The following is a 23,594-nucleotide window of genomic DNA, read 5'->3' as shown; positions in this document are numbered from 1 at the left end:
ACCCTTTCGTCTAGCGAGTTTTTCGTCTTGCGAGGCATTCGTCTTGCGGGGCACCACTGTACCTCGGGTTAAGTACTTAATTCGTTCCGGAGGTCTGTTCTTAACCTGAAACTGTTCTTAACCTGAAGCACCACTTTAGCTAATGGGGCCTCCTGCTGCCGCTGTGCCACTGCCGCACAATTTCTGTTCTTATCATGAAGCAAAGTTTTTTTTTTTTAATAATATTTATTAAAGTTTCCAGAATAAAAAAGGAAAGAAAGAAAAAAGAAAAAGATAAAGTTTACACTTAATTTCATTAACATCTTTCCAGGACTTCCCCCCCTCCCCCTCTTGTATTCCATTTCCATTAGATTAATTCCACAAATTCTTACCCCAAATTTTAAAACCTTATTATAATTATAATTAGCCCATTTATTCAAAATTAATTTATCTTATTTAACCATTTCTCTATATTTTTATACTCCCCTAAGATCGACCCCAATTCCCTTCCACGAATTCCCCTATTTTTCTCACACAACAAGAGAAAATGAAAAAAAGAAAATAAAAAGTATGTAGTTTTACAGCCTTTGGATTCCAAATCTCCCCCCCCCTTTCCCGGTTTCGATCCCCAAAATCCATCCATCTGTCTACTGCCAGGCTGGAGATCCCACATCCATGTCTAACTCTCTCTCGAGTCCGCTTTGCCGTCTTTTTGGTAGCTTTTAATTTCAGAAAGTCCAATCTCGGAGAAACTCTCAGAAAAGATCATTCTTCTTCCATCCAGACCTCTATATTTAAGAGTATAACTCAGATTCTGTTTCTTGATCCTTTTAAAGTCTGGATGTCCCAAATGTTCCAACTTCGAGTTTAGTCCAGCTCTTATTCCTCAGGTTTCTTTTTCCTGTTCTGCTGCAAAAACCTTCTAATTCAGAAACTTCTGGTTCCTCTACAGAGGCTTTATTTATTCAGGAACATAAACTTACGTCAAGTCCCTTCCTTTCTTCAATAGATAAATCCATTGTCTCCTTTAGTGTAGAAACCTCTGTAGACAAAATAATGCTTCGTTTTTGCAACTTTCCCAAAAGATAATAAATCCTGCTCAGTTTCATAGTAATTTTCCACTTGCTGCCACTGTTGCAATGTCCCAGAACTCCCTCTAGAGGGAATATGATAACTTAATTTCTTTCCAGATCAGACCCAAAAATCAAATAACTTGTTGCCTTTGTTTTCAATAGTTTATGTCCAAATTGTAACGAATTTAGCCAGCAAAGCCATCGTAACAAAGTTCTCTTTTATTTTCCTGCTTTGACAGCTACTTTGACAGCTGTCAAAATTTCTGTGTCTCTTCACCAGTCTCTCATAGCGGATCGCTCCCGGTTCCCGGGGGGTTACATTTTAGTTCTCACCAATCAATCTTCTCCTCCAGCATAATTACTTGCAATTTCCCTTCGTGAAATTAACTTTTTCCGAACAAATAAGTTCATCTCTCGATCTTAATTGTTAAATCCTTGCGTTAAAACCTCTACAACAGGGGGGGGGCGGACTTCCTTTTTGCACCTCCCCCGCTCGCTCCAAATTCATAAATCAGATTTTTCCTTTTAAGTCCGGTAAATTTACTCACGGGTTATTCTTTTAAGTCCAAATTTTCAATAGAAGAAAGTCGGTGCTCTCCGCCGAATGGTATGCGGCTTCGCTAGGCAGGGGAGGCAGTGGACTCGTCGCACCCCCCCCGTCACCCGCTTCGCAGCCTTTAAAAAGGCTCCTTCGCGGGTCGGGGGCGCAAACGGTCCCCGCCAAGTCACCAAGTCCATGGGCATCACCGCCCATGGTTTTTGAGGGTCCCCGCGTCGCCGGCGCGGCGGGACCCAACCCCTACCCAGCAGGCTCCCTCCGGAGCTCGGAGGGAGTCCGCCATTCGGCGATGGCGCCGACCCGGAAGTCCCCCATGAAGCAAAGTTCTTAACCTGAGGTAATCTTTCTGGGTTAGCAGAGTCTGTAACCTGAAGCGTATGTAACCTGAAGCGTATGTAACCCGAGGTACCACTGTATTACCTTACAGCGAATACTTCTGAATGAGTTTCAGAAACGATGATGCTAGAACTGAGAAGCAGCTCTCTAAAGCTCATGTACAGCATGACAACCCTTTCTAGCTTGTATTTGGCAGAGCCGAGGAATGGAATAATCTACTGTTGAATTATCTGAGCAGTGAATTCCACCATCTCTCCAGGACACTAATGCATTCTGCGACTTGTATATAAAGCATGCATGAGCACATAGAACAACAAGTTTCTGTTCCGCGAGGCTTCTTTTTATGCAAATGAGCACCTGATGACGTCATGGATTAGAAGCCATAGAATGGCAACTATGACATCAACTACACAAACAGAACCCGTTCATCCCCTCGGGATGAGTTTCTGCCTAACAGCAAGGGGGTGTAATTAAACTGTTTGAAGAATAAGCCTACCACACAACTGAACAACTTGACCCTGTATAAAAAGCTGATTTGCCTTACTCTGTGCTGCAGCCATGGATTTCCCAAAGGTGGTTGGACTTGCATGGGAAAAGTCCCACATGGGTCCCGAATCTTCATCATCTTCAGTAAACTCAGGAAATGAAAGTGATAATGATTACGAACGCGATCAGGCCGGCCGCAATGTTGCAACCTACAAAAACGAAGCCGCTATTTCTACCATCGATGAAGTCCCCCCCGCTGTGCAGAATGTGTTGGATAAAATTGAGCTGGCCCAGCTGGAAAGAGCAAAGAAGGTATGTGTTGGAGGAGAAAAATAGAGTTTCTGTCCTGGAGCAGGGACTGCTGATGGATGAGGGGGGTCAAATATGTGCAGCCTTTCACAATAGGTTTTCAACATGGACTCCTGCTGGCACGTTAAGCACAATTCTGCTCACCCCCCGAGAATTTTATGTGAGAAAAGTCAGGAGAAATGGGAGTAATCCCAACTTCTGCAGGTAACTGATTCAAATGAACCAGATTAAGTCCTTCCATTTGCTTGTTTACCAGACCTGCTGTATTTATTGGATGCCTCTCTAGCCCTTGCAGTGTGAGATGTGAAGAGTAAAGGCTCCCATCAGCTATTAAGAACATATGAATAGCATAAGCAGATGTCTCCAGGAAACCTGTAAGCAAGACTTGGAAGGCAATAAGCCTCTTAGGAACATAAGAAAGTGCCTTCTACTGAACCAGGACTTTATTTTTATTTTTTTAATAATATTTATTAAAGTTTTAAAAATTACAGAAAGAAAAGAAAACGAATTAAACATAACAGAACAATACAATACAATACAATACAAAAAAACCAAAAATGCTACACATACATAACAAAAACCAAACAAAAACAATTTAAAAAAACACATCCAGTACTTTCAATGTTATTAACTTTCATTTACTTGTTTCAGCGACCTCCTCACACCTCCCTTTTTTGTATTCTAGTTCAATTAACTATTTCAACAAATCCTTTCCATCCTTCCCAATTTTTATCCTGATACAATGTAACTTTACCTTCCCTCCTTTCATCCATTAATAATCTATTTTTACTTAATCCTTTATAATACTTCTGCTAAAGTCACATAGCTTCATTCCAGCCTCCTTCTAACATTCCTTAATTTTAGAATGTTTCTGTAAATAAACTTTAAATTTCTTCCAATCTTCTTCCATACTGAACCAGGACTTTAGTCCATCTAGCTAAGTATTGGCTACACCAGTCATGGGAAATCTGGGGCCTTTCCAATGCTGTCAGAGCATGACACACATAGTCGCCATTGGGGATTATGGGATTTGCAGTCCAACAACATATGAAGGGCCAAATGTTGCTTCCAAATAGCAGGTATTCATAAGTAAGATGCCTTTAAATTTAGACTGTGGTCCCACCTAGCCGTTGTGACTAAAAGGTGCCGATAGGCTTGTCTTCCATGTCTTTTAAAGCTATCCAAGGTAGTAATATTGTTATTTCTTGGGCACAAGTCCTTAATTCTTGCTTTATCATTATATAATTTTTAGCAAATGTTTCAAACATTTCCACAATAATCTTCATATCAAAGTTACCTTTCTTCAAAAACTGACTTCCCAACCTCACTTCTCCAGTGTTTTTACTCAAACCTTTTTTACCTTTTCTTTTTATCTTTATCTATTACACAAAGTTTTTCTGTTACAATTATGTCTTTTTCATTTTTCGTCCTCTGCCTTTAACTCAAACCTTGCCCGCAATTTCATTTGATTATAGTTTTTTTTTTATTATAATCCACTAACTTACTTATTTATTAAGACTGATTAATATCTCCATACTGTACCCACTGGGTAGTGTGCTAAAAATAACACATACCATGATAAAATCAGAGTCATAGGAGCCAACTCCTAGGGGCAGAGAGGTCTTCGCACATGCCCCCCATATAATATTTGAGGGCGCTGGGGACCCCCAATGTTGATGGACATTGTCATTCAAATGGTGTGTGGGTGCACCATGTCATGTGATCGATTATGCATGGAGGAGCTTACCTGGGCTTCCCCCATATTTTATTGAAGTTGGCACCCTTGATCAGCGTGAAACATTTACGGTACTAACACCACAGGTTCTTAAAGGTCCATTACTGTGTAGCCAGACAAAATGAGGATGTCTTCCTGTAATGGGAAGCATATTCACCCAGTGCTTTTCCAGCTGCATTGGCTCCCGGTGGAGTACAGGGTCAGATTTAAGGTGCTGCTTTTGACCTTTAAAGCCCTTCACGGCCTAGGACCCTCGTACCTATGGGACCGCCTCTCCCAGTATGCCCAACGGAGAGCCTCAAGGTCCATAAATAGCAACACCCTAGTGGTCCCGGGCCCTAAGGAAGTTAGATTAGCTTCAACCAGAGCCAGGGCCTTTTCAACACTGGCTCCAGCCTGGTGGAACGCTCTGCCTCATGAGACCAGGGCCCTGCAGGATCTGATTTCTTTCCGCAGGGCCTGTAAGACAGAGTTGTTCCGCCTGGCCTTTGGCTTGGAGCCAATTTGATTCCCTCCCTCCCTCTCTTTCTTTTTCCTTTCTCCTCCTGTGATGAGGCTGCATTTTAATATTTTAATGTTTCAATATTTTAATGTTGTATTTTAATTTTGTTTTTAAGTTGTAATCATTCAACTTGTTTTTATTATTGCTTGTAAGCCGCTCTGAGCCTGGCCTTGGCTGGGGAGGGCGGGGTATAAATAAAAATTATTATTATTATTATTATTATTATTAATGCTTTCAGCAAATGCTACAAGGATGGCTCAGTCAGGGGCAGGGAAGGAGATACATAACCAAGAAGTGGGCTCCTGAAACGCTTCTGAATATGTCCTGCCCTCACATCCATTGTAATTCTGTGCTTTCAGGATGTTTCTAAGAAGCTGTTTCGCATTCTGGACAATGTGAATCGGGCCTATGAACACTACAAAAAGGATGATGGGCTCGATCCTGAGATTGAAAGGGACTACTACCATTCACAAACCTGGGAAGAGACGAGCCGCCGGGCTCATTTTTTGGATGGAATTGATGACGTGCTAGATGAGAGCGTCTTCAAAATACAGGAATTAAAGGCAGTGCTGGAGGCGCTAAAATTATGGCGTTAGTTCCATGGTGCTGGAAATGGGAGGGTATACTGTGGCAAGTGCCATCTTCTAGAACAGGGGTCAGCAAACTTTTTCAGCAGGGGGCCGGTCCACTGTCCCTCAGACCTTGTGGGGGGCCGGACGATATTTTGGGAAAAAATAATAATGAACCAATTCCTATGCCCCACAAATAACCCAGAGATGCATTTTAAATTAAAGGACACATTCTACTCTTGTAAAAACATGCTGATTCCTGGACCGTCTGCGGGCCAGATTTAGAAGGCAATTGGGCTGGATTCGGCCCCCGGGCCTTAGTTTGCCTACCCATGTTCTAGAAATCTAGAAAAGGGTAGGAAAAAAAGTTCATACTGTGTGTGTCTGTATGCCAGCGAAATAACAATGAAACACTCACAATCACAAAGTACAACAAAGGGTGGGGGGGAGCCGCTGGAGAAACAAGGTTACCAAAAAACAAATGCCCTAAATGCCAAATGTCCCGTGGAATAGTAATGTCTGAACAAGCTACCCAAAACTATAGAACTGCAGCCTTCGAAGGTGTCACAATTTTGAATTGGATTAGAGGATAGGCACCCTTAGCTAGTAAAGAGGAAGAATACATTCAGTTGACATTAACATGTGAACCAGCCTGCACAAAATATTACATGTACAGCACTGTAGCATTTCTGTCTTTCCAAATTGTCGCTTGTCTGAATTTTGGGATGAAATTCTCCAATCACAAGTGTGTATAAAAATTGGGATCTGCTTACATACCTGTGGGTGACTTGCAGCAAGGTTTTCTAGCTCCCATTTGGTTTATAATAGCAACAACAAAATGGCTTTCCCTCTCCTAAATTGGGCTGTTGAAAATTAAAACTAACCAGGAGTAGACTTTTGTGCGAAAGGGCTATGGGCTTAGTCCACTCCAGTCCTGGCAATTGTACTGAAAACAAATGTACCCAGAGTGACTCAAAGTAGACTTGGAGAGAAACCCCTGTTATTTAGTTTTAATTGTGTGTCTTTTGCATTTAGTTCTTGTTGTTAGATCTTGGGGTTCTAGTTTTAAAAGTGGGGGAAGGAATCTGACAAGACCAAAGACTTCCCACGTAAGATGTAGAGTTTTAAAAGTCACAAAAAGAACACTGAACTAGCCCAATAATGGCTACTTAAGCCAGCTGAGGGACACGGGTAGCGCTGTGGGTTAAACCACAGAGCCTAGGACTTGCCGATCACAAAGTCGGTGGTTCGAATCCCCACGACGGGGTGAGCTCCCGTTGCTCAGTCCCTGCTCCTGCCAACCTAGCAGTTCGAAAGCACATCAAAGTGCAAGTAGATAAATAGGTACCACTCCGGCGGGAAGGTAAATGGCGTTTCCGTGCACTGCCCTGGTTTGCCAGAAGCAGCTTAGTCATGCTGGCCACATGACCCGGAAGCTGTACGCTGGCTCCCTCGGCCAATAAAGCGAGATGAGCGCCGCAACCCCAGAGTCAGTCACAACTGGACCCCTTTACCCTTTACCTTTTAAGCCAGCTGTGACACTCCAGGATTCAGGCAGAGAAGTATTTCTCACCACCAACTTCCTCATCTTTTAAATCAGGACTGAACCTCCTTGGTGCCTCTCTGCATGCAAAGATATGGCTATAGCAGACTGGTTTCCTGAGAAAGCAAGGCCTTGGTGATAGTGTTTAACCAGTTAGATCTCTGTTCATTCGATGGATAAACTGGAGATTGCTTTTAAAAGGACAGCTTCTCATTTTACATCACGGGTGTTTCCATCTTGACTCACTTTGGGTTTAAACATTATTTCCAGATGAAATGCTGAAAGCAGTTGAACGAGAAGAAAAAGTCATTGCCACTAATGACATAATTGAAGAGATGGAGGAGAAAATCCAGAATTTTATCAGTGCAATGGACTCAAAGATTCAGCATCTAATCAAACTATTCCGCCCATTTTTAGAAGGGAAAGCTAAGCAGAGACGGAAGTCAGGTACCTAAATGAGATGAATCTGTTAGAGAAAGAGGTTGCATCATCAGGAAGCAGAGGTCTATATTTTTGGGAGATAACTGGGGAATACCAGTTAATCCTGAAGTCCCACATGTGTGGGGAACTACAAAGAAAAATGCAGCTGATTTTTTTTTTTAAACCAACCCACAGGGTTTGACTTTAGCCAAAGCAGCCCCTAGCAGAACTTAAAACACAGATCTATGTAGCATTTGTAAGCATGGGAAATAGGTTGTTAGAACTTTAAATATCCGAATATTAAGCACTTACAATTGAGCTCCCCTGCTTCTACCCATCTTGGAGTGAATAGACTACAACTTTGAGTAAGTTTAAATACTTACTTACATCAGTCATAGGTCTCACTCATGCACCATTCAGTGCTACAGCAAAAACATCACAGGCAAGGTATTATTGGTTGCAAAATACAAAAAAAAACCCCTTCAAGCTTGGAGTATTATTACTATTATTATTATACTGCCCTACAGCTGCAGGTCTCGGTGGTTCATGGGATAAAATCAGAATATAAAAACACAAAGTACATAAAACAAAAACAGAAACAGTTTGGGCTAGGGAGCTCCAGCATCATGCATGATATCAGCTTACATGGTTAAACTAAGAGAAAGGGAAGGCAGAGGAACAGGAAATTGACAGAGTTGAGGGGTGTGTAACCTAGCTGTGTCTCCTCTAGAAATTTACAACTCTGTGGTCCTTAACTCCTTCATTTACCAACTAGCATAGATATGTATTGTTAGGTTTGACTGCAAAAACTTCCACATATGTTTGGCTTGAAAGAAATAAAAGTACCGATAAACCAAACAGCACACCAAAACTCAAGGAACCTGTGTCAGAACCCAGCTGTAAACTCCGTCAACTTGGACAATTAAGCCAGCATCAGAGTTTGCATAGGATGGAGCAGTTGCTAGGGGTTTTAGTGGGAAAGAGATAAAGACACTTGCAAGAAAGAGCTGCAAGCCTTGTTCATTTTGTGTGTGGCATATTCAGTTTAGGGGTCTCTCTCATCCCCCACTCTCTCGATGGTCTGTGCCAGCTGTGTGTTCCTCTTATCGGTTGACAGTTCGGGAGCCTATTTCCAAGGAGATTTTGCTTCCCCAAAATGTCTGTCCATCTACTTTAGATAAACAAATATTTATCTATCTATATATCCTGCTTTTCAATGTCTCAAAGCGACTTACAAGTATAAAAAATTAGAATATACAAAATTTGAAACATGAACTTAAATCTCTGAAATTTAAAATGTCAAGAATTTAAACAAGAACACGAGAAACATTAAAACATGGTAAAAAAATATCCATGATGCAAAGGCTTCCTGAAATAAAATGGTTTAAACTAGGCACCTGAAACTCAGCAGAGATGGTGCCTGTCTTCTAGGGGGAGAGAGTTTAGCAGAGCTGGGCCTGCAACACTGAAGGCAGAATGTCTTGTTGACACAAGTCATACTTCTGGTTTATTCTGGAGGCCTCAAGTGCCTTATTAAACCATGGTCTCCTCTGATGATCTGATTGCACTCACTTTGGGACAAGACTGATTGCAAGTGGCTGTAGCATGTTTGTTACATTTAGGACAGCACACAGAGTTTTATTGGGCTGGATCTACACTCGCCTTTTCATTATTAGAACGATACTAGAAATATCGTTCTAAAACATCAAGACAGGAAACGTCCCCTTTGGTTTTCGTTTTGCTTTCTTTCTCCGCAGTGTCTCTCCCTGATTTCTGGTTACTCTGCAGTGCCCTCTGGTGTCACATTTCTATAACGCACTATGAACATTAAAGAAAAGAACGTATTGTGACTATATGGTTACCGGAATCATTCCTTAACTCCTTTTTAACGTTAAAAACCATGAGTGTATATCCGCCCTTGATTTATAAGGAAGTTCACAGTGTCACTGTGCAACAATTCCTGTTCCAGAGGTACTTTATCACTGGGCTAATTTTACTTTGTGTATACTCTAATGCCTTCTTGTTATCTCTTCGATTATTTCAGGTCACAGAAATGCCATGTTTAAAACATGGAGAGACAAAGTGGCCGATGCGCCCCAGGAAGGGGAGCCTATTACAGCAGAGCGGATGTTGGACGATGACCCTCTTACATTCAGCCGCACTAATGAGCTCAACAACATGATGCAAGAAATGGTAGATTCTCCGACTTTTTTGAAAATAGAGCATCCAGCAGTCAAGTACATTGTAACCATGGTAGCTAACCTAGCTAAGGCCTACAGCCTTCTAGGGAAGCAGTATCGCAGCCTCAAAATCAAGTGTGAAACCGAGAGCGCCTTGGAAAGCAAGAAGCCAGACCCACACGTTGCAACTCTGCAAAGGGAGCTGCGAGCGGCCATGGAGAGGAAAACAGCAATGGAAATTCAAGTCCACACCGTTGAAGAGATGTGCAAGACACTCATGATTACTAACGAAGCATTGCACAGGGAGCTGCAGGAGGCAAATGAGAGGGCAATGGTGGCACGCCAAGCCACCCTCAGACCTGCTGTAAGTAGGATTCCTGAGAAACCGCCCACAGGGAGTATGAAAGATATGAAGGAAGTCAAGAGTGAGAAAGAAATCAAGGATGAGAAAGAAACCAAGGATGAGAAAGAAATCAAGGGTGAGAAAGAAATCAAGGGTGAGAAAGAAATCAAAGATGAGAGATATATGAAGCTCCACGCTGAGCTTGCAGGAATGAGAAGTGTGAAAGCTGAAGAAAAGGGCACTTATGAGGAGAGTACAAAACTCCACACTGAACTTGCAGAAAGTAGAAGTGTGAAAGTTGAAGAAAAGGGCACTTATGAGGAGAGTACAAAACTCCACACTGAACTTGCAGAAATGATAAGTGTGAAAGTTGAAGAAGGGGGCACATTTGATGAGTCACCCAGGCAGCAGAAACCCACGGTTGAAACCATTCACCCTGACCAGCTGCAAGAAACACCTTCCGATGCAGAAGTACCTCTGACGTTTCTTTCAGTAAGAGCTCGGGACAGCAAAACTGGACTGTCACGACTGACAGTTGTAGGCCCAACGTCCTCAGACCTGTCACAGGCATCCTCTGAGCTATCACAGATATCGTCCGACGAAACGGGAGACACAGAAGCTGCTGGAAAAGAAACAGCAACAGCAGCACCTAGCAAATTTGCAGGAAAGAAACGGGGGTCAAGGACAGCTGCCTGGAAAAAAATACAAACATCCCTTTTGAAAACGCCGTCACCACAAAAATTGGCTGGCAAAAGCCACCAAGAACCTGAAGGGGAGCAAGCTCCCCAACAGCCAGCTGAAAGCACTCCCCCTAAGCCCATTCTCAAACGGGTCACCAGGGAGAGTGTCGGTGAAGCGGAAGTCGAAGAATCATCTCAAGAGCCAGCAGAAGGACTCCCAAGCCCCCCAACAAAGCGCAAGTTCTCCATGAAAAAGATGGCAGGGCAATTGGTCAAGGCTGTCAAAGAGAGAAAGGTGGTCAAGTTTGACGACGATGAGCCGACTCAAGAGACTCAAGAGACTGCTCCAGGTGTCCAGAAGGAGGAGGGCGCAGAGGTCCCAGGGGAAAGCTCATCACCACAAGCAGGAGAAGCCGAGGAATCAAGCCATGAGACAGTAGGTAGGCCCAAAGGGAAGAAGCGCCCCAGCAGAAGCAGCCCAGCAGGTGTGCCACAGCCAAAGTGGGCAGAGAAGACAGGAGATGTCATCCGTGGTTTAGGCAAAAAGCTGCAAGAGCTTGCTAGCGATAGAGGTGGTGTGTTAGATGCAGAGGCTCTCAAACGCATTTTTGAGGAATTGGACGCAACCTATCAAGACACAGTGCAGGAAGAGAAGCCCGAAAGTCGTGATGATGTTCCAGGAGTAGTGCCTGAAGGCCATGTCAGTGGTCCAGCAGAGGAGGCTGGAAGCAGCCCCGTAGACCAGGAGGACACACTATTCACTGTAGAAATCCCCACGTTGCCTTCTGCATTTGTGCAGAAAAGGCAAAGATACTCAATTGTTGAGGAACTCCCTGAAGAGGATACAAGCTCTGCGCTGCAAGAATTTCAGGAAGTCATCCTTGCTTGCTTAGATGAGAAGATAGAGAAGTTAAAGAGGAGTCTCTCAGGCAGCTGGAAGCCATCAGCAAAATCGCAGCCCACACATACACTAACCAAAGAGATCTCCGAGGCAATAGACAGAAAACTGGATGAATGCATCCTGATGAAGCAGAAAGTATCTGCTGGACGGAAGAAACAGAAGTTTGCAAGGAGCACAGAGGGCACAGAGGGTGAGCTGGAAGAGGAAGATGGGAAGGGAATCAAACTTCCATCTTTGTCCTTTAGCAGTCCTGTGGTGTCCCAGGAGTCTTCAAGTAGCTCTTTCAGCTCTGGGATGGAATGGGATCAAGAAATGACAACAGGACAGGCCTCGCCCTTCAAGTCCCAGCGACATCAAAGAAAGAAGAAGGAGGAAGAAGAAGAAGAAAAAGAAGAAAAAGAAGAAAAAGAAGAAGAAGAAAAAGAAAAAGAAAAAGAAAAAGAAAAAGAAAAAGAAAAAGAAAAAGAAGAGCAGAAAGAAGAAGAGTTGCGGAGAGACCAGAAGGAGCCCCAGTTGCAAGTGGAGGAAGAAGACTTGACCAAGGTTTCACATCCCATGGAAGGAAAACAACCTCCAGAACGTCAGCCTGATGAAGCAGATGTGCAAGCCAAGGTCTCGTGGCAGGAATTGGAAAAGGAATTGGCAAAACAATCTTCTGCAGAAAAACTTAAGCATGCCCAGAAAGAAAAAGGGCCATGGCGCAAAGAGAGCAAGTCAGATTTGGAAAGTGATAGCTCACGGGAGCTCGGCAGAGAAAAGCAGCTTTGGTACTTGCAAATCCAGGAGCAGCTGCAGGAGGAGAAGCAGCGGCTGCATGAAGAACAGGCCCGGCTGCAGGAGGAACGCCACAGGCTGCAAGAGGAACAAGAATACCAGCTGCATTGGCAGGAGATGTGCGAGGGGCAGCGGCAGCAGTGGGAGCGGGAGAAGGAGCAGCAGAAGGAGCAGGAGCGCATGTGGCAGGCGCAGGCCGAGCACTGGCAGCTCCTGCAGCAGCAGAACGAGGAGAAGGAGCAATTCTGGGCCAGGCAGCGGGAGCAGCAGAAGGAGCAGCAGGACCTGTTGCAGAAGGCGGTTGAGCAGCTGCAGCTGGAGAAAAGGGAGCTGCTGGCGCTGCGAGGGAAGCAAGCAGAGGAGCAGTGGCGCTGGAGCCAGCTGAAGGAGCGGCACGAGAAGCAGCTGCTCCTCTGGCAAGAGGAGGACATGGAGCAGGAGAGGAAGAGGAGCCAGTGGCAGGAGCAGCTGCAGCTGCAGGAGCAGCGGATAGAAGCCCTGCGGCAAGAGCAGAAGGAGCAGGAGGAGCAGAACTTGCGGTGGCTGCAGGAGCAGAAGGAGAAGCAGGAGGAGATGGAGCGCCTTTGGGAGATGCGCTGGGAGCAGCAGTTGCTCCGCTGGCGCCATCAGATGCAGATGCAGAGGCTGCAAGTCCAGAAAGTGAAGATGAAGCAGCAGCAGATGCAGAAGGAAGAAAAGGCCTTGCTTCCCAAGCTGAAAGTGGTGGAAGGTGCAATTCTGGATCAATTTTCCAAGCGATATAAGATTGCTTCCCCCCGTAAAGAAAGGCGATATGCTTCTCCTAGCCCCCTGCTAAGCCCCGTGCCTAGTTCACAGTTTGACGAGGATACCTATGAGCTGGAATCCACTTGGTTCCCCAGGCTGTTCACCAAAGCGGAGGAGTTTGCTGCACCCGGCACCACAGAGAAGCGCTACTGGATAAACGTAGAAGCTCAGAGGAGAAACCTGGAGGTGTTGGGCGAAGCTGTCCGGAAGGCTGGCATCTCCCCAGAACTCTACACCCTCACCAAAGGGATAATCAAGCAAGCATTGCACAGCAATGTGGAAAGGCTGGCTTTGCTCTTCCGGAAATACACCGCCTTCCGCCATCTCCAGCAAGTCAGGTAAGACTAAAAATCTTAATGTGAAGCTACTGGGAACCTTAGCATTGGCACACAGTGTGGTGACAGCGCATTGCCCCCAGACTATATTTAAAGAGCACGACAGAAAACAAGTTGAACTAGTCATCCGTCTATGGACAGTTGGAAGGATGTGCTGTGAATAGTGGAAAAGATGGACAAAGGACACAGCTCTGTTGGATTCACAGCTCTTTATTGCAGCAGTTAGAATTGCTCCTGGAATCAGACTGACTGCAGCCTAGCTGGCTGCTTTATATAATACTAAGAAACAGTAACAACTCACAACTAGCTAACCAATCAGGAGCGACAGCTTTCAATCCTTCATTTACATACTGGTGGCCCTGAGTGAAAACTGCCACTAATCTTAATACTTAACACCATATATATTTCATTATAGTTTTACCAAACTGTTACCATACCCTCGAGGAGGACATGGAGCAAGGCCAAAGTGGGCTAAGGCCTGGGGAGAAGAGGTGTGGCCTGGGAGAAGTCCTAGGACACTTCCGGACTGTCGCTGTTTTGGGGTGGGATTCAACCACAAACAGTAAACTCGGTTTGTACGACTACAGTTGATTGGGAGGTTTTGCAAACCCGCCTTCCAAAAAGTTCAGGTGTTTGGGCTGAGGAAAGTTGCAGGAAAATATACTGGAGACTGGGGTGTGTGGGGTGAGATAACACTTGTTTTGATGCAATGTCATCTAACTTCCCCGAAAATAATAAGAATGAGGTAAAAGTAAAGGACTTCTGGACTGTTAAGTCCAGTCAAAGGCAACTATGGGTGCGGCACTCATCTCGCTTTTCAGGCTAAGGGAGCCGGTGTTTGTCCACAGACAGCTTTCTGGGTCATGTGGCCCTTGAAGCTGACTCAGAAACTCCAGCGGGTGAAGAATGCCGGGGCAAGACTCCTTATGGGGCCCTCGCCGCAGGATCACATTCATTCAGTGCTTTACCAGCTGCACTGGCTCCCAATGAAGTACAGGGTCAGGTTTAAGGTGCTGGTTTTGACCTTTAAAGCCCTATGTGGCCTAGGACCCTCGTACCTACAGGACCGCCTTTCCTGGTATGCCCCGTGGAGGACCTTAAGGTCCATAAATAATAACACTTTGGAAGTCCCAAGCCCCAAGGAGGTTAGATTGGCCTCAACCAGGGCCAGGGCCTTTTCAGTTCTGGCCCCGACCTGGTGGAACGCCCTACCGCAGGAGATCAGGGCCCTGTGGGATTTAACATCTTTCCACAGGGCCTGCAAGATGGAGCTGTTCTGCCTGGCCTTTGGGCTGGACTCAGTCTAACTCCCCCTCTATTTTTTTTTTTTTTTATGGAACCCCTTATATGGGATTTTTAATATAAATTTACCTTCGGCTCTTTTTGCTGGCCCATGTAGGACCAGCATGGATAGCTGGCCCCGGTGAATATTTGATGTTTTCTCCCCTTATGGCTTTGATCTATGGGCTACCACTAAAACAAGGCTGCATTTTAAACTGTATTCTAACTTATATTTTAATCAACTTTGTTTGGTTTTTTAAAAAAATGTTTTTACTGTATTTATAGTCAGTGTTAGGTGCCCTGAGCCCAGTCTTGGCTGGGGAGGGCGGGGTATAAATAGAAATTTATTATTATTATTATTATTATTATTATTATTATTATTATTATTATTCTGCTTCTGGCACACGGAGGACTGTGACGAGTGCCAGAGCACACGGAGACGCCGTTTACCTACACGCCACAGTGGTACCTATTTATCTACTTGCACTGGCATGCTTTCAAACTGCTAGGTTGGCAGGAGCTGGGACAGAGCAATGGGAGCTCACACCATCGCGGGGATTCGAACCCCCAACCTTCCAATCAACAAGCCCAAGAGGCTCAGTGGTTTAGACCACAGTGCCACCCGCTCTCTTTAATAAGAATGAATGCTTATTAAACAGCCAGCATGATATCATCTCCTTGCAGCCCAATCAGGATGAATGCTCAATGGCCAGGTCATCCATAAGTGGTTCCAAATGCCAGGTAGAGAGGCTGGGAGTACCAGAATGGGCCCTCAGGCTAAGGACTAAGCTGCTGGGCTTTCTTTGTACTAAAGGAAAGAGTTATCCACATTTATATTCCTCCTGCCCTGTATTTACAGAGAAACCTTACTTATTCGGTTGGAGGCTGCCAAAGAAGCCAAGGACGGTGTTAGAATGCAGGTTTTGTACAAGATGGTAGACAAGCTAGATGCTCATCAGAAAAGAGTTATGGGGCACTGGACTGTTAAACAGATGATGGCAGAGAAGCAGCGTCGGCGCTGCCTTCAAAGGATGATTGCCTTGTTTGCTCAGGTGAGTCTAGGAGAATGAAGGGTTCACAACTCAGAGCTGGTGTTTTACTTTCACCCCATGTCAGGATGAGTTTCTCTTACTGTCTTTTTACATTTCAGTCTTTACAGAGAGAGGCTATAGAACCCAGCCTCTTGGATAATGGCATTGTCCTCAATGAATCTCCACCCACTCCCATCTCTCCCACTTCCTCACTTATCATCATCACCTGCTCTATGGGTACTGCTACGTGCCCTCTGTCTTTGAGCTCTTTGCTCTCCTACTTTTAAGGCCTGCCGTGTTCCAGGAGATGGAAGGTCTGGAATGCTTCCTAATGACAATGTGTCAGCTGGGTGTTCTGGCTCTCCCATGATTCCCCAGCTTTCCCTCATCTGCATCTGAGCTGCAACCTCCCTCAACCCCTTGTTGTAAATCTATACTGTCTTCCTCTTCCTCCTCTTTGGAAGGGTCAGGCTGGGAAGGCGGTCTCCACCATTTCTCCTCTGCCTAGTCCCTGACACCCCGAGGATGATTACCCCCATAGTAAATTTCCTATCCCTTGTGAGCAACTCACTGCATGAATTGTGAGTTTCACCACCCAATCTGCATCAGTAGCAGACAGTGGCAGCAGGGGTAAGGATACTCACTGTTTGGTGGTGGCTCCCACTCGCAGAGGGGCGGGGAGTTTCTGCTTTGTGATACAGTCACAGTGGGCTTGGGAAACTCACTATGTATATGCCGGAAAATCAGAGTCTATAGTTTTGGCATGGGGAATTGCTCTTCTGTGCACATCAACTTTCCACTAAAAGTCACAGGGGGAAGTATACCTCCTTGGTGAGTGCTTGAGCCCACAGTTCAGTCTTTGGTCTGAAACAAATCTTATTCTCTATCCCATATATAAGGAGAAAGGTAGGGCTGAGTGCTATATTGATATATCATCCAAAACTGGTTTGAAATCCATATTGTGATATTGGTTTCATAGTTTTCGACCTGGTAATATATCACAAATCATGGTGGGTGTGCTATGCAGAAATCACAATGTGGGGGGAACCATGAAGCCAGCTAATGCTTCTCTCAATTCCTGCAGCCCCTGTTAAGTCTGCCAGCTTAACTCTCCCCTGCCTCCTGCAGTGGGCAGCGAATCACAAGAGCAGACGCAGGAAAAAATCATGATGCAGGAAAAACCGTGAAGCCAGTCAATCCCTCTGCATAGCTCCATCCTTATTTCAGGCATCGTGGTATATCATGATGTTTAGCTGGTGATATATCACGATGTTAAAAACTGTGGGAATGTTCAGGGATGCAGGGAGGATATATTGTCTGATTATAGCCTTTCCAACTTGTGTTAACAAGTTCACAATTTAGCAGAGTTACATTCCCGTTTTTAAACTTGCAGCAGATGCATTTGCTTAGGCTCGCTAAAGCTTCTATAATAACTGTTCTGGTATTTTCCTCTTATTCCCTCATAAAAGATAAGGCACGACACAGTCTTCTATAAAAGTATAAAAAGGTTTACTCACACATCATTCTGTTTACAATAGGATCCCAGAAGGCAGACTTAGCTTAGAAAAGTAACATATACAGTGCTACCTCGGGATGTGAACGGGATCCGTTCCGGAGCCCCATTTATATCCCGAACAGAACGCAAGATGGGACAGTGCGTCTGCGGGTCACATTTCGCTGCTTCCGAGCATGCGTGTGACATCATTTTGAGCGTCTGCGCATGCGCGAGCGGCGAAACCTGGAAGTAATGCACTCCGTTATTTCTGGGTTGCTGCGGAGCACAACTGGAACGCGCTCAGCCCGAAGCACATTCGAGGTATGACTGTACCTAGAAACTATCTCATAAGAAGGCAGTCTCTTTGTCCTCTCTTGGCTAAGCCAAGAGAACATCTTTGGCTAAGCAGATGTTGCTTCTTTGATGGATGTAGTCAAAAAAAGAGAGATGGCTGCCCTGTCCTGTGCTTTTGTCGTTACCTGCGCAGGTGAGGCCATGCCCACCTCTAGTCACATGCAGAGGAAGTCTGTCCCAGCCCAGAAGAAAACAGGTAGTTTACCTGCTGGCTGGACAAACATTCCTCCCCATGTGTAAACATGTTCACTCTAGGAATGTTGTACTTGACTGCTCTTGTGTTTCACATCCCACAAAAACCAGGGGCAAGAAAATAGCAGAGCTTTGTTTGGCGGTCTCGTATTTTGAGCAACATTAGTAAGATGGCTTCTGTCTCTCAATCTTCCCTTTGCCCCATTCCTCCAGCTGCATGGTAGATCCTTCCCTGAACCTTTGTCTGCATCAGGCAAACTGACTGCTCTTTCTCTCTGCACAGCTCCGCTTGAGCGCCAAACTCCAGCTTACCAACCCATGCCCCTTGTTGATCAAAGCAGGAGATAGAACCAAGAGGGAAAGCATACACGTGCCCAACATTGGACCTGTCTTCCTGAAGCCCAGAACCCACCCAAGCCCCCTGGTTTGTGCAAAGAAACAACAAGATTTAACATTTTCAGCTACAACCAGGTACAGTATAATAGGTTCTTGGAGGGAGCTCCCATGAGGTTGCAGTCTCTGTGGCCCGATTCAATTTTGCGCTAGCGTAAGGGCAAGAATAGGGACGCGGGTGGTGCTGTGGGTTAAACCACAGAGCCTAGGGCTTGCCGATCAGAAGGTCGGCAGTTCGAATCCCCGCGATGGGGTGAGCTCCCGTTGCTCGGTCCCTGCTCCTGCCAACCTAGCAGTTTGAAAGCACGTCAAAGTGCAAGTAGCACTTCCCGCTCCAGCGGGAAGGTAAACGGCATTTCCGTGCGCTGCTCTGGTTCACCAGAAGTGGCTTAGTCATGCTGGCCACATGACTTGGAAGCTGTACACCGGCTCCCTCGGCCAATAAAGCGAGATGAGCGCCGCAACCCCAGAGTCGGCCACGACTGGACCTAATGGTCAGGGGTCCCTTTACCTTTAAGGGCGAGAATAAAGATTGAAAATGAAAACCGAAAACTGAATATGAGAATCCACACAACTATTGCTCTAGCAGGAAACTGGTTGTGCAACATGAAGTATCGGGGCTACAGCAATGTGTTGCACGACCAGCCACGGAAAGCATGCTTTCTTCCTGAACCTTCTCATGCAGAAGCCATTCCTCCAGTGCAGCTGCTATACCGCTAGGGGATTTTAACATACCACTCCATGGTATTCCTCCCTATATCAGGAAACCTAAGTATTACTTCTTAGAAGAAGGAGTATTTTTAAAATTACACTCTATTCAATGTCAAAATAGCTCATCATCTTGGCTCAGGGCAAATATCCAACAGATAATGACCATTCAAATCCATGTAAAACTAATGCTCTATGAATACAAAAGAAAGAGAATCAGAATCCCTCTCTGAAGCCTCTTTAAAAAAAGGAACATCTTTTACTTTAAAAAACAAAACAAAACCAATTTTTGGAAGGCAATAGAGAGCTTCACAGAGGAGGGTCTCCTAATCTCAGCATCCATCAGCTGCTTCTTCAGATCTCGATCAAACAACTAGCCCACTGGACTGTTTGGGCTTACTGAGATCCAAATTACTCATTACACCACACATGAAATAGCAGCCCAACAGCTATTTCAGGCAGGAAAAGTTGGACAACCAGGACAGAAAAACAGCAGAAGATCATCCCTTGATCATTACTTCCCAATGGTTTTTCTTCTCTTCAGAGTGTTAGTTGCACGTTAGAAATATAATGATTGGATTGGCACTTTTTTTTTAAGATAGTGGCTTACTTCAAAGCGTTTTCTTTCTTTGATGTATAATGGCATTCCTCCTCTTAATAGGGAGCAAAGCGGTGAACAGATAGAATCACTGTGGAAGACGGATATCACAGAATTTAGTATCCCCCTTGGACCCAAAGAGCCTGTGTCTCTGATGTGGTCTGAGGCATGCGGCTTTCCGGATATCCCTAGACTTTTGGAACTAGACATTTCCTCCATTAGGAAGCAACCCTTACGAAATATCAAGACTCGGTAAGTGGCCCTCCGTTATTTGAATTTCTATTCTTCCATCTAGCAGAATGATAAAAGAAGACCAGCTGCATAATTCATTGTAATTTTCTAGCATTTTCATACAGTGCAAAAGGAGTCAATGTCACTTCTTTGGTTTCATGCATCTAAGAACATAAGAAGAGCCGACTGGATCAGGCCAATGGCTCCTCTAATTCACCATTCTGTTCTCAGAGTGGCCACCCAGATGCCTGTGGGAAATCTGTGTGTTCACATATTAGGAGAAATACATCGCTAGGAAACACAATTAGGAGATGAAGAGGTGTGAGAGCATACTACCATATTTTTCCGTGTATAAGACAAGGTTATTTTCTATTTTAAAAATTCGTCAGAAATTTGGGGGTCGTCTTATACACGAAACATGGGCATCCAGGGAGATTTTTATTTTATTTTAAGGTAATGTTCAGGATTTTGGCTTGGGCGGGTTGGAGTGTGCGTTCAGTGGAGCCATTGGGGGTTGTGGCAATCACCCCCCAAAAGGGTCGACAACTTGTCGCTGTCGCCGATTGTGCGGATTTTCACTTCTACTTTAGGGTTTTGGCAACCCTAAGATATTGTTTTCTTAATTTTTGGTTCCAAAAAATAGGGGTCGTCTTATACATGGGTGCATCCTATACACAGAAAAATACGGTATTTCCTGTCATTCTGTCAGAAGTGCAACTGAGGCAAGAGACATTTTAGTGCCTGAGACAGAAGTTTAAAATATTATTGGGTAAAAATATAATAATAAACTAAATTACTGACATTATGCTGCTTTTTAATAGGTTTAGTAAAAAAAAATAATCCTTTAATAACCTGCCATCTGAGGCAAGCTGTCCCGCTCCGCCTGTAGGGAGGTCTAATTCTAGCACGTCAAAGTGCAAGTAGATAAATAGGTACCGCTCCGGCAGAAAGGTAAACAGTGTTTCCGTGCGCTGCTCTGGTTCGCCAGAAGCGGCTTAGTCATGCTGGCCACATGACCCGGAAGCTGTATGCTGGCTCCCTAGGCCAGTAAAGCGAGATGAGCGCCGCAACCCCAGAGTCGTCCGCGACTGGATCTAACGGTCAGCCGTCCCTTTACCTTTACCAACTGTTTTAGAAGGCTTCCAAGTGGCATGATACACTTCTCTACAAGTTGTTTGACTCCATTTCTGGAGCTGGCTGGGAATGATGGGAGTTGTAGTATAATAATAATAATAATAATAATAATAATAATAATAATAATAATGGGCACCATGTTGGGAAGTCTGTAATTACACACAAACACACACCATAGGCTAACAGTCTGGCTAAATATGTGAATTATTTTCATTGCTGTTTCAGACAGGTTTTATAGTATTCACGGAATATAATTAGTATCAGTATGAATGCCACATTTCAATTATCAACACAAAATATCAAATAAATGCATCCAAAGCTTAGGGCACCCCCACATCTGAAAGGCAGCATACTGAAATGCTGCTTTTATTAAAAGAATAAACAAAATATAAGGTCCACAACCGGATTTATTGAGAAGGAATGAGAACAAGCAGCTAGAGACATCACTTCTTGTATGGACTTAGTCAGACAAAAGCCAAAAATTTGGATAGAGAAAGGGTTGTGTAAGGAGGGGTTTAGCCCCCTTTTCTCAGTTTCCAGCACTTTTTGAAGCGACCTGGTGACTGGTATATAACATCACTTTTTGACAACCATGCCCCGAAAATAAAGGAGTATTTGATAACATATAAAATGTCTGAGCTAGTTATGGTACTTTGTAGAATAGTCTACAGGGGTCACTGTTGAGCAGCACAAAGTTATTATGACTGTGTTCAGCTCCATTCTGCACTCTTGTTTTCCCATATATATTTCCCCCAAACAAACGATGCGAGGTAAGCCAAGAACAAATGCCGGTTACCGTTTGAAATAAATTAAACCACAAACCCAGGTTCGGATGTAATGCTAAACCAAACAATATGAGCAAAAGTAGCAAGAGAGGAATGAAATACCCACAATTTTAAAAGTATGTTACAGTTCAGCAACTAGCAGTCCCAAACTATCAGCAAATATTAATCTCAAACAATCAGGGTCCCATGAACATCTAAACAACTAAACTAAATATAGTTTATTGAACCATGGTTTAAAGTGATATGTGAATAAGGCCTACAGTGTTTTCGATGTTTTTCAACTTAGCTCAAATTGATACCAATTTCATTCCTTTTCTTAAAGGCATTGCTACATTTTTAAAGCTGCCTCTGAAACAGAGGAATTTTCTTAGTCTTCGGTGCAAAGTTAGCTGCATCTAATATTATGAAATAGATAATATTTTATATTATCCATTAACTGTTTTTTTTTTCTCTTGTAGGATTCAGAACATTCCTAGGTGGAAGTTATCTGGATATAATTTTATGCATTTGTAATTTAGATAGTAATTCATTCAGAGTGTCAGTGTGTAATTTAATCCCATATGTAATATATCTATAACACAGGTTGACTGGGAGCACATTTATTCTAGATCTGAGGTATGAATGTGTGATCTGGTGTAGTTAGTCACTAAAGGGGTGAAATTGGGAGTCCTACAAGTCATGCTTGATTCTTTACAAGTGGGTACAAGTGGGACTGTTGGTGAGGAAAAGGACAATTTTGAGCCAGGACACCTAGCTAAACTTTACATGCAAAACATCATGTTTGAAACATATATAGCAAAACTCCAGCGGCTGCTTCTGTTACAGAAAATGTGTTTCAGGGGGTGGCATTTTTAGGGGGAAAGTAGTAAGTGGACTCGTAGGGTTGCCATATGTCCTCTTTTTCCAGGATATGTCCTCTTTTTCAGGAGTTAAACAAAAGCATAGTGGCAATTTGCTTAGCTATTTCCCCTGATGAACTTCCAAGATGAGACATGAATCCCAAATTCATAAGGCATGATTCACAATGAAAAGAATCACACAAGCAGTGGGGGAGTCCTCTAAACTTGGTAGTCATTGAAAGCAGTTAGAAGTTCTTTTCAATTAATAAGCATAGCTGTCAACTTTTCCCTTTTCTTGCGAGGAATCCTATTCAAAATAAGGGAATTTCCCTTCAAAAAAGGGAGAAGTTGACAGCTATGTTAATAAGTAGAGAGCAAGGGGAAGGGATCCCTTATTTTATTTTTTTAAATGATAAGCACGTGAATCCACCCCATGGAGCAAGCACATACACATACTGTCTCTCCCCACACCCCCTCCAATCACAAGAGCCCTAAGAAACTGTGTCAGAGTTTTGTGCCCAATCCCAGCTCACTTGTCACCCAGAAACTCTTTCACAGGTTTTCCCCCTGCCAGCAAGCAGGCGCAAGCCGAGGCTAGACGATCCATGGATCTTTATTGTGGCTTTCACTGGGTAATTAACGAGATAAGCTAGTCCCTGGCAGGGGATGGTGCTGTGGACCCCTTGGGTGTGTTCCACGGACACCCCGGGGTCCCCAGACCCCCCAACTGGGAACCACTGGTCCAATATTTTACCCAGAATGCCTTCTGGGAACTGCCATCTTGCAGTCCGATCCACTTTTTCAGTATGAAAATAACATTTAAGACTTCAGATAACTTTTCTTAATCTATCTCATTTGCTCACACACAAGGTTGGTCACCTATCCACCTCTACCTGTGAAAATGCAGTCGGGAAAGTATCTTGAGAGCAGATTCCGGTTTGTGGGCATGTGTAGCAGGCAGAGAAGTAGATGGACTGTCACACACTAATAGGATGACTTGCCTTGGATTCAACCCTCCATGTGAAATTTTAAAAGGTATAATA

At 44.2% G+C, this 23,594-nt stretch overlaps 1 protein-coding gene and 1 long non-coding RNA gene across 2 annotated transcripts in view; both read left to right on the top strand.

Annotated features, from left to right (window-relative positions):
• LOC309335139 overlaps positions 1–23,594 on the top strand; it is a 160,730-nt gene that overhangs the window by 44,675 nt on the left and 92,461 nt on the right. The gene's annotated exons all lie outside the window — the stretch shown is intronic.
• On the top strand, positions 1,996–22,294 carry LOC309334857 (uncharacterized protein). Its single transcript, XM_081849498.1, has 8 exons — positions 1,996–2,745; positions 5,339–5,570; positions 7,362–7,538; positions 9,556–13,513; positions 15,651–15,843; positions 18,147–18,334; positions 19,626–19,814; positions 22,171–22,294. Exons 1-8 carry the CDS (start codon positions 2,506–2,508, stop codon positions 22,223–22,225), a joined length of 5,232 nt encoding a protein of 1,743 aa, XP_081705624.1. The 5' UTR covers positions 1,996–2,505; the 3' UTR covers positions 22,226–22,294.

The sequence above is a fragment of the Podarcis erhardii genome (genome assembly GCF_964252035.2).
Source record: "Podarcis erhardii genome assembly, chromosome: 2".
NCBI lineage: Eukaryota > Metazoa > Chordata > Lepidosauria > Squamata > Lacertidae > Podarcis > Podarcis erhardii.
Note: the sequence above shows the minus strand (reverse complement) of the source record. Positions and strands in the feature narration are given on the sequence as shown.

What these genes read in the sequence shown, in the direction of transcription:
- LOC309334857 (XM_081849498.1), top strand. Translation starts at nt 2,506, where the DNA reads ATGGATTTCCCAAAGGTGGTTGGACTTGCATGGGAAAAGTCCCACATG. An exon ending in TAAGCAGAGACGGAAGTCAG is followed by an intron (nt 7,539 to 9,555) that starts GTACCTAAATGA and finishes CGATTATTTCAG; the next exon opens with GTCACAGAAATGCCATGTTT. An exon ending in CGCCATCTCCAGCAAGTCAG is followed by an intron (nt 13,514 to 15,650) that starts GTAAGACTAAAA and finishes CTGTATTTACAG; the next exon opens with AGAAACCTTACTTATTCGGT.